Genomic DNA, 17,721 nt, shown 5'->3' on the forward strand with positions numbered 1-17,721 from the left:
TCTGGGCCTTTGGCCTGCCTAACTAGATTCTAGTAATAGGCTTTATCCCCAAGAACTGTTTCAAGCTCACGCTCAGCAACACCCCAAGAATTATGGGAAATGTAGTCTATTAAGGGTGCTGGGAATGGTAGCTCTGTGAGGGGGTAAACTACAGTTCCCAGGATTCTTTGGGGGGTTACTTTAAATGCGCTTGAGAGGTATGGTGTTCACAGCCATAGGCCGCATTTGAAATACCAAATGTTGTTAATACTTTCAGAAAATAAACCATCCCATCCACAGGGAGAAAGGGTACTATAAAAGACTTTTACCTGTGAAAGTTGGCTCAGGTGATGAAACTGTGTCTGGGTACCACTTTAGATTGGAGGTATGAAGGGTCCCATACATTGGTGCTGACATTTAAAGCCCTAAAAGGCGCTTTTTAATAATAATAATTTTTTTAATGTGTCCGCAAGCCCAGAAAGTTTGGCAGTATCTGACCTAAGTGAATTCAACTTTCCTTTTTACATTATAATCCTGCATTTAATATATTCTTCTTATTTTTAGATGCCAGGCTTTTAGAAGCTGGTGGGTTAAGTAATTTTAATGATGTTGTTACTTATGGAATTTATGAAAAATGTTTTTATGTTTCTGTTTATTGTGTACTATGTTTTGTAAATTACCCTGTGATCATTTTTGGTGAGATATAAAAATCCCCAATAAATAAAGATGCCATAGCTCATTAGAAATTGAATGAATTTTGAATTATTGATCTCAGCAGTTGATTGGTCACATGGAACTTTAGGTCAGATATACAAAATATTAACAGAATTGCTATAAAGCAAGATGGCAAGCCTATTTGTCTATTCAAATACTGACAGACAAATGGCATTTGATTTGAAGACTCTTAAAGGAAAGTTCTATAAGGATTTAACAGGATGGTACCTGACTCCTGCCAGGTTGAGTAAAATATTTTTGAGGGCCAGTGACCCATGACAGAGATGTGGAGCTTCTGATGGAAACATCTTTCACGTTATGTGGGCATACTGAGCAATCAGATTTTGGGAATTTGTGCTGACAGAAATAACAAGCATCCTGGGCTATCATTTCCCAAAAGATCCCGTTGTAATTATAATTGGACAGATTAAGGATATTAAAGCAGAAGAGGATTGGGGAATGACTTCCAGCTATTAATAGTGGCCAAAACAGTAATCTGTCGGAGACAGAAAACTCCCATATCATTATCTCTAGATCCCTCGGGAGGTAAAGTTAGGGAAGTTGCTTACATGATGAAATTTGCTAACTTCTAGGCAAGGGCAGGCAAGGCAGCTGGAAAGGGCAGGCAAAAAGACAGCGAGTTTATTGCAAAATGGATTTTATTTATTTTTAATTAAGTACAATATCAAAGAATCCCCATTTTTTATTTTGAGACATATAAAAGGTCATAGTACAATGTGGTAAAATATAGGCAACTTCGTTCTTATAAGAGTGGTCTATAAATTTTAAGTAACAGAAATATCAATGTAACAACCCTTTTCTTGAGGTTTTTTGTACCAGCGAAGACCAGAATAATCACCGTATTCTCTACAAACTAAGATGAAGTATTTGGTTGCTTCCATAAATTTATATTTATTTCATTCATTATATTTATATTTCATTCATTAAATTTATAAATCATTCTACTGATGGATTTATTTGTAATTATTTTGCAAAAATTAAAAGGAAAAGAACCAAAATAATAATAGTGTCCTGGATCTTTCACACTATACTAGCCCTGGCTAATGTAAGATTGCTCCCCAGTTAATACTGGGGCTCTTTTCATCAGATCATTCTGAATATGGCATCTCTGTTGAACATGCAGTCATGAAAGTGTACTCAGCTTTTAACAAGTTTTGATTCATTGGGCAGGGAGGGAGCAGCTCTAGTCTTCAAAAGTTGTTGGACCAAACCTGTCATCACCCCTGGCCATTGGACATGTTGCCTAAAGCTGATGGGAATTGGAAAGTAATATATACAGGCCACAAAGGGACCCAGGTGGCGCTGTGGGCTAAACCACTGAGCCTAGGGCTTGCTGATCGGAAGGTCGGCGGTTCGAATCCCTGTGACGGGGTGAGCTCCCGTTGCTTGGTCCCAGCTCCTGCCAACCTAGCAGTTCGAAAGCACGTCAAAATGCAAGTAGATACATAGGAACCGCTACAGCGGGAAGGTAAACGGCGTTTCCGTGTGCTGCTCTGGTTCGCCAGAAGCGGCTTTGTCATGCTGGCCACATGGCCTGGAAGCTATACGCCGGCTCCCTCGGCCAATAATGCGAGATGAGCGCGCAACCCCAGAGTCGGTCACGACTGGACCTAATGGTCAGGGGCCCCTTTACCTTTACCTTTATATACAGGCCACAGGTGCCTCAGCCCTAACTTTAAGGATCACACAATCAGGCTGGGAGAAAACAAACAGGTCTCCACACCGATGTTTTAGAACAGGCATAGGCAGACTTGGCTCTCCAGATGTTTTGAGACTACAATTCCCATCATCCCTGACCACTGGTCCTGTTAGCTAGGGATCATGGTAGTTGTAGTCCCCAAAACATCTGAAGGACCGAGTTTGCCTATGCCTGTTTTAGAACCTAGCCTGGATAGAAAAATCTAAAGCACAAGCTGGGTCAAAGTGAAGCTGTAGCTTCGCCCAAGTGGATCTTCCTGAACCATGGAAGAAACATGGTCTGGGTGTTTGTTTCCTGATATCTCCTGCCCTGCACAGTGATCCAGAAACCAGCTCTGATCTGTGATGGAAGATTGATGGCCAGATGCTCCTCATCTCATGGATGAATCAAACCCAGAAGTGACCAGATCGACAGCCATTTAAGCCGGGAGAAGCTACAGGCCAGCTCTGCCCCTTCCATTGCAAGGTTGTGGATGCTCTGCCTACATGTTTATGCTCTCTTTCTCAAGTGATCCAGCAGCAGCAAAAGGGAAAACTGCCTGTGACTGTACATCAAATAGATTGTGGAAATAGGTTTGGATATCACTGAAGATAATAGTTTCATTAAATGACTAATAAAAATGAACTCTCATACTCAAATATACTGGCTTGGGTCAAAAGATGCCATTGCCTAAGAGGAAATGAATCAAGGGGCTCCCTGATGTTGTCTATTTCCCAACTCCCACTGAAGTCGGCACCGAATTCTATGACATTCCATATGGTCCCCTAACCAGAGAGGCTCTTCGGTGGATCCAAGAGGCTGTAGCAGACAGGGGGAAGTACCGTAGGGAAGGGCCCACACTGCTGAAGCAGGATCCCGTATCACTGAAGAGACTAGCTCCACTGGGAGAACCGCACAAGGAGTGTTTGGGGCAATAAGAGAGAAATCCTCAATGCAAACATATTGAACACTGAAGCCTGTCCTTCAGGCACAGCAATTTTTGGGGCATCAGATCTGATCGTTCAGAGTGTGCAAGCCTCACACAGTTCACTGCACCAGGTAGCTACGATGGAACCATATGTGCCCCCAAACCTGAAAGGGATGCTCATGACATCATCGTAGGTTATGCAATCTGCACGGGAAGGATTACACCTACCTTTGCAAAGGACATTTCTTTCCTTTTTTTTTGATGGTAGCATCATAGAACCGACTGGAGCCAAAGGGCATATACTCTAACCACTTTTCATGAGACAGGATATTTTGTATGCAAGAAACAGTTGAGAGAGTTGGGCATGTTTAGCCTGGAAACGAGGAGACTGAGAGGAGATATGATAGCCATCTTCAAGTATCTATTTTTTTTTTTAAACATACTTTTTATTAATTTTACAAAATACAAAAAAACAAAAAAAACGGTACATACTTAAACCCCTTTTCCACCTCCTTCCTACCCACCCACATGGGTCCTCCCCTGCCACAGAAGTATCCCATGTTTGTGAACAGTCAGAAATGGTCCATTTTATGCTTGGATTTCTGTCCTCCTCCCCCTCCCCTGACCCCAAAGCCCCCCCCTGCCACCAGGGAGCTCCAGCAAACCAGGGCAGTACGCAGGAGGACATCCATCCAACCATCTATTGTTATACCAAAAAAAGAGAAAAATAGAAATAGGAAAAAAAGGGGAAAAAGAAAGGGCGAAGAAAAAAAAGAAAAAGAAAAAAACAATACAAAACAGAAAAATTTTTCTTGCATTCATAGTTGAAAAACCATATTTTATGGGCTTCCCCTCCCCCCCTTCCCCGGTTTTCATCCCTTTTTTATCATCTGCAACAGTTTCTTACTTTATAAAAATACACCTTTGTATCTTATACAACTTATAAATCAATTGTTAACATTTTCATCTAATATTCAAATCACTGAAAATTCAAACTCCCATTTTCTCTTCCCGTGCCTAATTTTTTTTTTCTCCCTCTATAAGCCTCCATATTTTCACATTTTCCAAAATCCATTCACTTTTAAAACTATAACTATTCTCAATTTAACCTTACATCCCCGATTACCGGCTCCACCCCCCCCAATCCAGCAAATTCCAAAATCAGCAGACCAGTTATAAACCTGTTAATCCATCCTTATAATCACAACATCACTTTCCCTTCACCCCACCCCCTGTTTACAGTCTCTTGCCATCCAGGTCACCATACAGGACCCCTGAATTTCTTCTCTTCTCTGCATATTTTTTCCTTCTTCCCTGTGGGCGTTCTGGAGTTCCAATAATACCAATCGTGCCCCCCTCAAAGACAGGGCACTCCATCCAACTTTTTGTAGAGTAGAGTCATCATTTTTTTCATGGTGTGTTTCATTTTGTGTTGAATCATCACAGTCCTCATCTTCATCTTTTCCTTCCCCATCATTGTCATTCTCACATTGCTCTTTTTCAGTGTCAAAAGCTTCATCTCCTAGAAAATCATATTCCGCCATCACCTCCTGAAATTTCTGCTGTAACTCCTGTCGTCGTGTCTCCTCTTGACATAACTCTATTCTTGTTTCCCACATTAAGGTCAAAACAGACCGCTGGAACTCAGGGGGACACTTTTTTGTTGACATATTTCAGTCCTGCCAAGGTCAAAACTTATCACGTGGGGTGGAATATGATCACAGTTTATTTTCTCGACTCCATTTTAACAAGCTGGCTGCATTCTTCAAGTCTTGTTAACAATAAAGTTCGAACTCACATTTCACAAGCACTTAAGCCAAAAAAGAAATTCCACAAAGTCCAGAAATACAAAGTGAAGTAAAAATTGACTTATAAATCCTGATCAACTCACTGAATTGCCTAGGCTGCCGGCTCCCGAGGGAAAGAAAGGTTTTTCTTAGGCTTTACCTCATTGCTGCAGGGCAGTCATAAACCACAGTCTCTCTCCCCTTTTCACCCTGCATCAAAGGGGATATTCTCTTTGATGCCTTTGAGGGATCCTTTTGAATTACAAATCTTCTGTTTATGGCTTCGGGTTTCTATTTACTGTCTCTTTGTTGCCGTGGGGGGGGGGTGGCTTCCTCTTTTCTCCCCTCTCTCCCAGACCAAATTGTTTTATAATCCAAATCGTGAGGTTACTTACAGTCTTTTCCAATCGTTTTATTTTCGGAAGAATCCAGCGCTCTCCGCCTTCGGCTTGAAGCTTCTCCCTGCTAGAATAACGTTGCCGCTCAAAATGGCCCCCGCGACTTCTACCCTCCTCGCTCCGGAGCTCTTATTAGAGCTAACCGAAGAGTTGGGGAGTCCGGATTGGGTCTGTGCCGAGCAAATTGCCCTCGGGACGCCCTTCCCGAGGTTCTAAGGGGCGCAGCGTTGCTCTCGCTGCCCTCCCCACTCCTAGCAGAGACGGGCCGTCTCGGAGACGAGACGAAACCCCGCCGATCGACGCTGGCGCTGAATCCGGAAGCCCCCATCTTCAAGTATCTAAAGGGCTCTCACATGGAAGATGGGGCAAGCTTGCGTTCTCTTGCTCCAGAGGCTAGGACCCAAACCAATGCCTTCAAGTTACAAGGAAGGAGATTTCAATGAAATATCAGAACTAAGTATCGAAGAACTTTCTGGCAGTAAGAGCTGTTCGACAGTGGAACAAACTTCACTGAGAGGTGGTGGACTCTCCTTCCTTGAAGGTTTTTAAGCAGAGGTTGGGTGTCCAGCTGTCATGGATGCTTAGTTTATAAACGTGCATTGCAGGATCCCTTCCAACTCTATGATTCTATGATAGTTCAGTATTGACTATTTTGACTGGCAGCAGTTTCTTCAGGGCCTCGCAGCCCCCTTACATTCATTTTTTTTCTTTTTTAGCTGAGTGAAACATCATTCATACAGACCACATACTCTGCCACAAAACTGCAGATCCCATTTTATGTATTGTAACATGTGTGAATTGTGGAATTGGTTACCTGAATGCTATATAATTGATACAGTAAATTGAATTTTAAAAATTTCTTCTTAAGATTTTTCTGTATGTGTGTATGTATATACATACATACATACATACATACATACATATATATATATATATATATATATATATATATATATATATATCCTTTTCATTATTATTACTATAGAAAAGCCATAGAGATAGGGATTGACAGTTTAATTAAAGATATGAACAAGTTATAAACAGAACAGATACAATTTTCATGACTTACAAAAAGGTATCCTATTACAGAGATAGACAGTTGCCTGCTTTCATATTTAGGGATATTTCCATTTCAGGATTTATATCTGGGTATCATCAATCACCACATAGTTATCTCCTTTGGCAACCTGCCCACAAAAGACATTCAATCCCCCATGTTCCTCCCCCTGAATTTCTGGATATTTCCAAAATAAAAAAATTCCTTCAGTAGCACCTTAAAGACCAACTAAGTTTATATTTTGGTATGAGCTTTCGTGTGCATGCACACTTCTTCAGATACACCTGAAGAATATTCTTCAGATATTTCCATTTCTCTAGAACAGGCATAGGCAAACTCGGCCCTCCAGATGTTTTGGGACTACAACTCCCATCACGCCCGACCACTGGCCCTGTTAGCTAGGGATGATGGGAGCTGTAGTCCCAAAACATCTGGAGGGCCGAGTTTACCTATGCCTGCTGTAGAACATATGTGCCACAATGTTCATGTACTTAATCAGAAGTACTTACAGCATCTCCTGCCTCTCCTGGTATGCCCCGCGGAGGACCTTAAGGTCCACAAATAATAATATTCTGGAGATCCCGAGTCATAAGATGGTTAGATTGGCCTCTACTAGAGCCAGGGCCTTTTCAGTACTGGCCCCAACCTGGTGGAACGCTCTTTCCCAGGAGACCAGGGCCCTGCGGGATTTGTCATCTTTCCGCAGGGCCTGCAAGACAGAGCTGTTCCGCCTGGCCTTTGGGTTAGACTCTGCCTGACCCTTGTGTTTCCCTCCCTCATGGCTTGGATTTATGGGCTACTTGAAATGAGGCTGCACTTTAAATTTTAATACTGTATTTTAATCTGTATTTTAATTAATTGTTTTTATGTTTTATTGTAATTCTGTTGGTGTCAGCCGCCCTGAGCCCGGTTTTTGACTGGGGAGGGCGGGGTATAAATAAAAATTTATTATTATTATTATTATTATTATCTCCTTTCAATGCATTTGCACTGTGTAGACTGGCTAGCAAAAGATACCCAAAACCTGATTGTCTCAGATATATTAATGAAAACCATTCTAGTACCTCTTGCTTCCTTAAACTGCAACCTATTCAAAGCTCCCAATTTAGGGCTTTTATGGGTGGGGACTGCAAGAAGATCAAACCTATGGACTGCAAGAAGATCAAAACCTATCAATTCTGAAGGAGATCAGCCCTGAGTGCTCACTGGAAGGACAGATCGTGAAGCTGAGGCTCCAATACTTTGGCCACCTCATGAGAAGAGAAGACTCCCTGGAAAAGACCCTGATGTTGGGAAAGATGGAGGCTACAAGGAGAAGGGGACGACAGAGGATGGGATGGTTGGACAGTGTTCTCGAAGCTACGAACATGAGTTTGACCAAACTGCGGGAGGCAGTGGAAGACAGTAGTGCCTGGCGTGCTATGGTCCATGGGGTCACGAAGAGTCGGACACGACTAAATGACTAAACAACAACAACATGGGTGGGGAAATGTAGTTGAATGAAATAGTAAGAACATTTCCCCAAAATTTCTCCAAATGGTAAAGGAATATTAGAATCTTGTCCCTACTTGTGTCATTTGCTGGTGGTGTTCTGGGCAGAATCCTTGAGGGTCAGACAGAGACCTGGGGGGGCCACATTTTACTCCACTTGGCCTGAGGATCCCATCTTCTGCCAGGGAGATTAAGCAAAAGCCAAATGACTTGAAATGAGGAATTAGCAGCCAGTTCAGGCTCTCCAAACGGCAAGCGGCCAATCTCTGTATCTCTGCTATCATTTTATGCCATGAGCTATGAACGTTCTGTACCTCTGTCTCCCATCTAAAACGTTGCTGTTCTAAAGGTGAAAAGTGTCTGACAAAGGAATTTTAATTTTAAAAAATTCCTTCCAGTAGCACCTTAGAGACCAACTAAGCTTGTCATTGGTATGAGCTTTCGTATGCATGCACACTTCTTCAGATACATGCATGCACACGAAAGCTCATACCAAGGACAAACTTGGTCTCTAAGGTGCTACTGGAAGGAATTTTTTTATTTTGTTTCGACTATGGCAGACCAACACAGCTACCTACCTGTAAAAGGAATTTTAAGGAACTTTGCCCTGCACTGTAGCTTTCCTAATACTTCAAGCTCCATTGGCTTTCTCCCAATTAACCCAACAGCAACAGCCTGGAACAGCCCGACCATGGCAGCATAGCAAAAGATGACGGAGGCTGAAGACAATTGTCCCACGGGGAGAATTAAACAAAGAGAACCAGCACAGTAAGAAGGAAAGCCCTTAATAGAAACAATCTGGCTTGGACCCAAAGATTGTGTTGTGCCATTCTAGAGGGTTCCTTGACCTTCGTGGGCTGCCAGAGGCTCAGCTGGAAGCGGGAGAGGGAAAACCCCAATTACATGAGCAGCACTCCATTCAGAGAAGTTAGGGCCCATGCCAATGAACACCAACCTGCTATTCTTCCTTAAGGCACAAAACGTATTTGGTATCGGATGTGCTCATGCCCTGCATGGCATATTTGGCATCCAGTGAGATCATTCAGTGCAATCATTCCCCAGACAGCCCAATGTATCTGGAGGTTGCAGATCATACTGGAGACCCATCCTCCCACAAAACTGGTGGGGCACAAGATCACAGTAACCTCTGCAATCGAACGGCTAGTTTCTGGATAGCGCTGGAGTTGCCTTTGCAAATGACATATATCTTGCCCTTTCAGCTCCAGCATCCTAGAGCTGGGGGGAGCCAAGGGGACATCTAAGTCTATCCTCCAACCAGTACAATGCAGCCCAGATCTCTAAAGCTCTGAACCGAGAGGCAGCTAGATGTGGCCACGGCAGATGTGTGCTGTCGAGTTCCTAACCGAAGCGGCACAACAATAGTTTGCAGTCTGTATCCATCTTCTGGTCAATCCTTTTCAAAAAATTTAAGCAAGGAGTCTACCCACAGCTACAGGCAATCTGGGAGAAAAGGCGATTCAACACCCTCGACAGAATAAACATGGAGGAAGGACCCCTGGATTTGACCCAGCGCAAAGATTTCCCGTGGAGGGGGCAAATACCCAAACCCTGTCACCCATCCACCTATTGTAATTAGCCTTGCTACATAAATAATGATCAAACATGCCTGCAGGTGACTGTTTTCCAAGATCATGCCTTGTCTCGCAAGGATGCCCTGGACCGCAATGCGAGATGAGGTAGAACTTCCACTCTACAGCCACTTCTGCGTTGAACTTCTACAGGAGCCTGCATCCTCACAGCTTCCCTTGCCTTTTGTTTCTGCTAGCTCTTGGCACCTGGCACTGCTTTTTCTTCATCTGTGGAGCTCTTAGGATTGTCGTTTCCCCGTATGGTTAGAAACGAGTACCTCAGCCCTCCTGCCATGCTAAAGGGGGAAAGCAGAGAACACACACACACAGTCAGAAAGCCATGCCTTCCTGTCCTCTGTGTGAACTGGGCATGCATTCAAAAACCCCACTCACCAGATATTGAGCCCTATGAAGTTCAGCATGGAAAAGATATAGTCTCCACCAATTAGCATTCCAATGTAAGCGATGGACACATTCTGAAAAAAATAAAGAGGCATGCTTTAACTTATTCTCCTAGTATCTTGTTCCCAAGAACTACAAGCAGTTAAGAAAATATTCTGATCTAATGTTGATGAATTGAAACTAACATGTACTTTTGGGTTGTCAGTAATGGCCATTATGTCTCAATAAAACTTCAAAATAATAATAAAAGATTCCCCTATGCTGTTCTGTTTTTTAATGCACACAGCATTTGATACATTGTGTTGCCCTCCTGGGGAAACAAGAGATATTTGTTCAGTGAGTAACATCTCATCAGGCTATGAGCTGCCCACAATTGAGATAAGAAGTATTTGGCCTTCATGATGCCACTGTCCATATCCTTTAGAATCCTAGGAATGTCCACAGTTCTCATGATAAAGTTTTTTTTAAGGGCAATTAATGAATACGTCTTTGTTCACCTCTCAGGGTTTTATTTTCTTCAAAAAATAATAATATTTATAATATTTTAGATTTTGATTTTCAAAAATAACAATACCAAAAATAGAAGAGAGGCGAAGAAAGCAAAAATGGTAAGAACTGCAGCAGTACAGTGTCAATAGATCATAGTACAAATAAGCAGAGACATATTAGTCCTAATATGGTTTCCCCCTTAAGAAATTATGTCTGGAGAAATCCTATGGAATCTTAAGCATTATTTCCACCCCCTACCAATTTATTCCCTGTATAAGGTTACTCAGAGCAGACCCAGCCTTCATACATCTTGCACTGTCTCCTATTGCATAGAAATGTGACCTCTTAGGTGTTTTTCTTACTGATCCAAGATGCCTGTTTGCCTACCATATTATAGGCTCAGTAACGATTTGTCTCTGCCATTTTACAAGCTAACCAAACTAAAATTCACCCGCCCACGAAAAGAATCCTCTGTGGCATATCCCGTCGAATCCATTTCTCTTTAGCAAATGCACCGTCATTCAAACAAATTAAGTTTCCCTATCAGAAGACGAAAATGAAATCTGAATGGATTCCATAGCTAGTTCTGATGATGTCACTCATCAACAGGTCCTGTTGGTTTCACTTACCTTTATAGCACCAACCACTGTGGTTGTGAGGGCAGAATTATAATGGCTGCAAAGGACTGTAGAATACATCAGAAGGAACCTAAAGTAAAAAAAAACCAACCAAAAAAGTATCTTGATCCTGTGCACCTTTTCCCAGAAGCAAGCAAAGGATTGCAAACTTCATGATACCATAATTTCATTGCTCCACTTATACAGGGCTGTATATATTTTTAACACCTCCAGCATGATCTAAAAGTTGAGCTGGGAGACTTGTATAAGATGATTAAATAAAAACCTGTGCTTGTGCAGACTTCACCACCCATGTTTGACTATACAATTTTCACATCCTTCCATGTGGGCCAGAGTGGATAAAAATCAATGATTTTTAAAATAATAATTTTAAAAAATCAGATTTAAAAAAAAATTAAATCCGTTTTTTTATCATTAAAATTGGATATATATATTTTTTAAAAAATTATATTGGATTTTTAAAATAAAATGCTTTTGGAGGAAAACCCTTTTTATAGATAGTTTTCTATTTAAGTTACATTATAGTCCAAAGGCTATTCATCAGGAAATAAGGATTTGTTTTATGTTTTTCATAAACTCAGTTGTTGTTGTTTTAAAGTTTAACCACATCAGTTAACAAACATGGATACATATGCTATAATGTTTTCATTTTAGTTAAATAAATTGTTTAAATTGTTATTAAGGAAATGATTGTTTTTCTCCTTCCAATAAGATACAGCAGAAAAGTTGTCCAAATACAAACAGTTAACTTATTAAACCTCACAGTGATTTCATAATTATCTGTCTATTTATTTCTAATAGTATAACCAAATCAGTAATTTTTTATATAACTGTAAAAACTACTCTGAAAATTTATTATTCCAAAAATGAAACCTTCATCTGGTTGTAAATATTAAGGTTATACCAGCAACAATGAGTCTCTCTGTAAAAAAATGATGTAAATCAAGCCTTACTGACTAGTGATTTAAATTGTGATTTAAATTGTGATTTAAATCAATTTGATTTAAATCAAATCCACCCTGATGTGGGCTATCCAAAACTGCCACACAACTTGCTGTCAGGGACTGGGCCGAAGGGGAAGAGATTGAGGAGGAATGATAGAGATGCCCCCCCCCCCAAGCTTCCAGAGAAGAGGAAGGCAATAGTCATACCTTGGTTCTGGAATGCCTTGCAACTCGAACGTTTTGGCTCCCGAACGATGCAAACCCGAAAGTGAGCGTTCTGGTTTACGAATATTTTTTGGAAGCCGAATGTCCGATACAGCTTCCAATTGAGTGCAGGAAGCTCCTGCAGCCAATTGGAAGCTGTGCCTTGGTTTTCGAACGTTTCCGGAAGTGGAACGTGCTTCCGGAACAGCTTCCATTCTAGAACCAAGGTACAACTGTATTGAATTACAGTGGCGGTTTGAGGAAGGTCACAGCTCAGAGGCAGGCAAAACGAAGAGTTGGGAGGTGTTGGGAGAAGAGAAAGGGGAGACGGAGTCAGAGCAGCCTGCTGACACGTTATAACTGGAGAGTATTTCTGACCCCTCTTCTCCCAGAACCCGGCATCCATTGAGAGTGCAAAGGACTCAAGAGACAATTAGCCCCTGTCGGCCACCATAAGGGAAAGTGCTGTTGCTAGGAAAGGAGGGGGAAGGAGCTCAGTTGGAGCAACGCCATTAATGGGAGACAGACTGCATTCCTTTGTCTCTCGTTGTGATGACTGAATAAACTCATTAGTCAGAACTCTGTCCTTCTTGCTGCCACTGGGGGAAGGATAGAATTCCCAGCAGCCTGACGCTTGCTCAATCAGAGACAAATGAAATGAGGGCTGCTGCTCTGCATCATATCCCTGATAGATAACCACCCAACCTCCAATGAAGGAGGGTCTACACCACTTCACAACTTTCCATGTGCTTCAGAACAGACAGAAAAAGAAGAGCAACACCTTCTGAGAAAGAAACGGCAGAAATTATCTGTGCTTCCTGGTAAATGCACTGGGACATTGCACTAAAGATGGGGAATTAAAACCCTATTTGAACCAATTGGGTTTCTTATCTTCCTAGGGTTTTGCTGTAGTTATTTGCTGTTATCCCAACTTGCTGACTAGGGGTATATAAAGGTCAAGAGCAGATTTGTCGGATGAAAACCAAAACCAAAACCAACCCAGCCAGCGATTACTTGTCAAATGCACCTTACCCCAATACACAGGAAAGAAGAAATTGAAAGATAAATAAAACATTTGTCCACTCCTTGAAGTTGGTGGCCTATCAAAATAAAGAAGGACATGTTTTAGGTATAGTTACAGGTAGGTAGCCGTGTTGGTCTGAGTCGAGGCAAAATAAAAAAATTCCTTCAGTAGCACCTTAAAGACCAACTAAGTTTATATTTTGGTATGTTTTAGGTATGTTTTATTGAAAATATATATTCTAATGACCCAGTTAAATATACAGGAAGATGACAAGGTGGATACATCTGATGCTTGAGAATTGCACCAAGATGTCTGCTCTAAATTTAACTGCCTGCATTCTTTGAATATCACTTGCAATGAAGATGGATCTAAAGACCTGTTCCTTAAGACCCCCACAAAAGGTTAGACATGTGCTGTTTTCATGTCAGTTTCAATCCCAGACATGCATTTAGAATGTGCAGAGAAGATAAAACAAAGGAAATTTAAGTTGTGCCCCATGTTTACTTGTGATCTCTCTAATCTCTCAAACCTGTTGAACCAAGTTTGCATAATGAGGACTTGTTTGCTATTGACCGCTCTGCAGTTGGGGAACTGCCTCCTCTTGTAAATTTGCATCAATTCTTTCAATTTACATTTGGCTTCAATGGCCACTTTCAGGAAGACTTTGATTCTGCAAGATTCAAAGGATAAACCCCTTCTTCTTCTTCTTCTTTAAAAAAGGTGTGGCTACCCAACCCCTGAAACCATTTGCATAAAATATTTCCCTAGTTAAAACAGACTTGTTCTCGATTGGGCAGAAAGGCTGCTAATTTACATTTTTGTTGCCAATCATGCTTCTAATTTCCAGTGGTTAAAGTCCCTCTTCATTGTCAGAATTATCCCTGCCTTGATGAATTTTAGGGAACCGTCCCATAATGCTGACCCTGGGTTTTGTTGACCAGCTGCACATGGTCACTGGAAAAAACCCCTCCCTGGATTTTTTACTCAAAACTTTCCTAAGTTATCTTCTTTCCATGGGAAATGAGGATCCAATTCAATGGATGTATTACAATGACTTAAGTGGTTTGCAAGCACAGCTTACCTGTTGGAAGTCTCCACTGAAGAAGCTTATGAGAACTGTAGGAATTACCATAAAACAGGCATTATAAAAAATGACTCCATATTTTCCCAGCTCCTGTATTAGAAACAGACACACCTGTTTGACAAGCTAGTTAAAGATCACGTAATGGCCACAGGGGAATTTTGTATTTAAAGATCTAATAGCACTCTAGCAAGAAAGCATTAAGCAATTCACCCATTTAATATATATGCCTGCAGTTTCTGTAATATATGCTTCTGTAACAGAGGTTTCTTACTAAATAATCAACTCAGCGAAGTCCCACCTATGAAATGCTTGTGGTTAAAACTGTGGTTAGAACTGACCAAAATTGGAGTAGACACTCAATCAAACATCTTACCATCTTTTGTTTATTTATATATCACTTTACAGTATTGTAAAAGACCTCAAAGTGGTTTACAAAGAGAATAAAACACACACACACACACACCCAAAAACAAAACCCTTATTGGTAGAAAGAATTAAAACAATAATTTAAAACATTCAAAAAAATTAAACCCTGCAATAAACTAAAAAAATGCATCATCATTCTAGGCATCTAGGCAAGCTTATCTAAACAAAATGTTTTTGCAGGTGCCAAAACGATGCTTGCCTATTATCAATAGGCAAAGTGTAGTTGGTGACACACTAAAAGATTGATTTTTTGGCAAATGCTGAACAGGGATTATGTGGCACCTATCATAGGAAAAGGGACGCGGGTGGCGCTGTGGTCTAAACCACAGAGCCTAGGTCTTGCCGATCAGAAGGTCAGTGGTTCGATTCCCCGCGACGGGGTGAGCTCCCATTGCTCGGTCCCTGCTCCTGTCCACCTAGCAGTTCAAAAGCACGTCAATGTGCAAGTAGATAAATAGGTACCGCTCCAGCGGGAAGGTAAACGGCGTTTCCGTGCGCTGCTCTGGTTTGCCAGAAGTGGCTTAGTCATGCTGGCCACATGACCCAGAAGCTGTACGCTGACTCCCTCGGCCAGTAAAGCGAGATGAGTGCCGTAACTCCAGAGTTGTCCGTGACTGGAGACCTAACGGTCAGGGGTCCCTTTACCTTTACCTTTATCATAGGAAAAGTTCTGCAGATAGAAGCAGTCAAGTGGGAATATATGGGGTAACACATTGTGTCAGGTAAACTGGTCCCAAGTTGTTAAGTGCTCTGTATACTAATAGTAGTGTTTTGAACCTGGCCTGGTAGCAAACAATCAAACCAGTACAGGTCTCTGAGCACAAGTGTGAAATGGCCAGAAGGTCTTACTTCTGCCAACAATCGAGCTTTGTCTAGCCGGTGCTCTGTCTATCATATATGATGTCAACTTCCTTTTCTACCCTCCCTCCCCCAAAACAAGCTGAACCTAGCAAAGGTGGTGACCGCAAATGGCTAAGATAGCAAACACAGAAGTTCATTTCCTAGGAAGCAGAAGATCAATATTTGAGAAGTAGGCGGGGGGATGGAAGAGAAATATGTTACAAGCAGATGGGGAAGAAACTCTCAAACTGCCAGTAAAAGCCCATTTACACGCTACTATTCTCTGCTCATTTTTTGCCATGAAGAAACCTGGCCATAATTTTACTATGTAGTGGTTATGTGCCTGTTCTAACCATCTCCAAATTGCAACACACCAGGGCCTTTAAAAATCTTCCCAAAGTGAGTTCAGCAAGGATTCAAGGAATAACATTCCAAAACAATTGCATGGCTACCATACCATGCATTTTTTTAAAATCCAAAAAGATCTCATAACAGTTATGTGAAGATCTCTTGAATTAGTCTAATGAAGGATACAGGGAATGTAAAGGCAAGAGAAGCTAATGAGATAACTGAATTTTGCTGATAGTTCAGCAGCAACTCCTTGGCCTGAGAACCACCCAATGCAGCCCAGCTTTCCGAAGACTTTAGCCCAGATTTACCGGTACAAAGCTGCCTGTGCCTATGTCTGCATAGAGATCAGTTTCCTTCTTGATCCAGCAGCTAACCAATCTTAAGATTTCCTTTCCTGAGATGTTTCTGGCTTCTTAAAAAGATGACAAATCCTTTTAGAATCATGACATCAGTGTGAAGGCCAGAGCTGGAAAACCATTACCTAAGTACCTAAATATTTAACTGCTGGACTGTCAACCTCTTATCAGAGACAGTATGTAAAAAATTGAAGTTGACTTTCACAATCTTACTCAAGTCCTAATTAAGGCTGTCTATGAACAGATTCATAAATTCTTAGAACAAAGATGATCATTCCTTGGTTTTCCGCGGAAATGAAATCCCCACATAGTTACCTTGGGGTCAATTTTTTGTTTTGTGTAAACACCGTTTGCTGCTGTGAAGACATCGTTCAGCAACACAGAGGCATAGCCTTCCATGCTGAAAGCTAGATCTGATCTGGAAGACAGAATATAGAGATGAAGGCATTTAAAAGGCATCCTTTGAACAGTGTTGTGCCTTGCTGGCTCCCCAAACCACTTCCATATTATAAAACCTGTTGACGCTAACAGCATGTTCAGAAGTCCGTAGCAGTATAGACAACAGCTAATTGAAACAAAACAGCTGGACCGTTCCAGATAACATTTCATTCCAGGCAATTTCTCCAATGGTGACTTGGCTGATCTATGCAACCAACAGCTAAAATCAGACTAATTCTCAAAAGAGATGGGCAGGAAATAGCCATGAGTCGACTTTAACAAGTGCTACAGCTAAATATCCCCTGTTCATTTCGACAGAGCTTGTGCGGTACAAACCTCACGAACAAGTTGTCAGCAATTTATTGGTTTATGAGTATCATAGACTTGTTGGGTTGGAAGGGACCACACCTATCATCTAGTCCAGGGCTGCCACAGAGGACTGGCCCTGGGTTGCTCGGGGAACCGGAATTAGGGGCTTTCAAATGAGCTGGTTTGTCTCAGGGGAAGGTCTATGTCTGCAGATCTGGGCACAGAATCTGGCGACCGTCTGGGTTATCTTCTGGTCTTTGCCTAACAGGAGCAGGTCATATCTTTGCTTTTCCGGGAGGTCGACTAGCCTCCCCAGTATGGGATCCAAGGTCTCCCTACGTGCCTCTTCATAGAAGGGACATCTAAAGAAAAGTTGCTCTGGGCTTCCTATTTCCCCCAATGAACAGGCACAGTCTTTGAGTATGTGGAACTTTTTTGTAAGATCCTTCCAGGACAGGCGTGGGCAGGGCCAAGCTTCTGGCAAGCGTGAAAGCCCTTCTTGCATTTTTGGCTAAGAGAAAGAAGAGGTAAGCTGCCGGAGCGGCTATATCTCTCTCAGTTTCTCCAATTTTAT

At 41.8% G+C, this 17,721-nt stretch overlaps 1 protein-coding gene across 1 annotated transcript in view; it reads right to left on the bottom strand.

Annotated features, from left to right (window-relative positions):
- Positions 1-6,504: 6,504 nt before the first annotated feature.
- SLC35D2 (solute carrier family 35 member D2) overlaps positions 6,505-17,721 on the bottom strand; it is a 30,112-nt gene continuing 18,895 nt past the window's right edge. The window contains exons 7-12 of the mRNA XM_035099972.2: positions 16,716-16,818; positions 14,425-14,517; positions 13,352-13,419; positions 11,163-11,241; positions 10,036-10,118; positions 6,505-9,938 (exon numbers count right to left, since the gene is read on the bottom strand). Of these exons, the coding sequence (XP_034955863.1) occupies positions 9,836-9,938; positions 10,036-10,118; positions 11,163-11,241; positions 13,352-13,419; positions 14,425-14,517; positions 16,716-16,818 (529 nt within the window). The 3' untranslated portion in view covers positions 6,505-9,835. The remainder of the gene's footprint in view (positions 9,939-10,035; positions 10,119-11,162; positions 11,242-13,351; positions 13,420-14,424; positions 14,518-16,715; positions 16,819-17,721) is intronic.

The sequence above is a fragment of the Zootoca vivipara genome, chromosome 11, assembly GCF_963506605.1.
Source record: "Zootoca vivipara chromosome 11, rZooViv1.1, whole genome shotgun sequence".
NCBI lineage: Eukaryota > Metazoa > Chordata > Lepidosauria > Squamata > Lacertidae > Zootoca > Zootoca vivipara.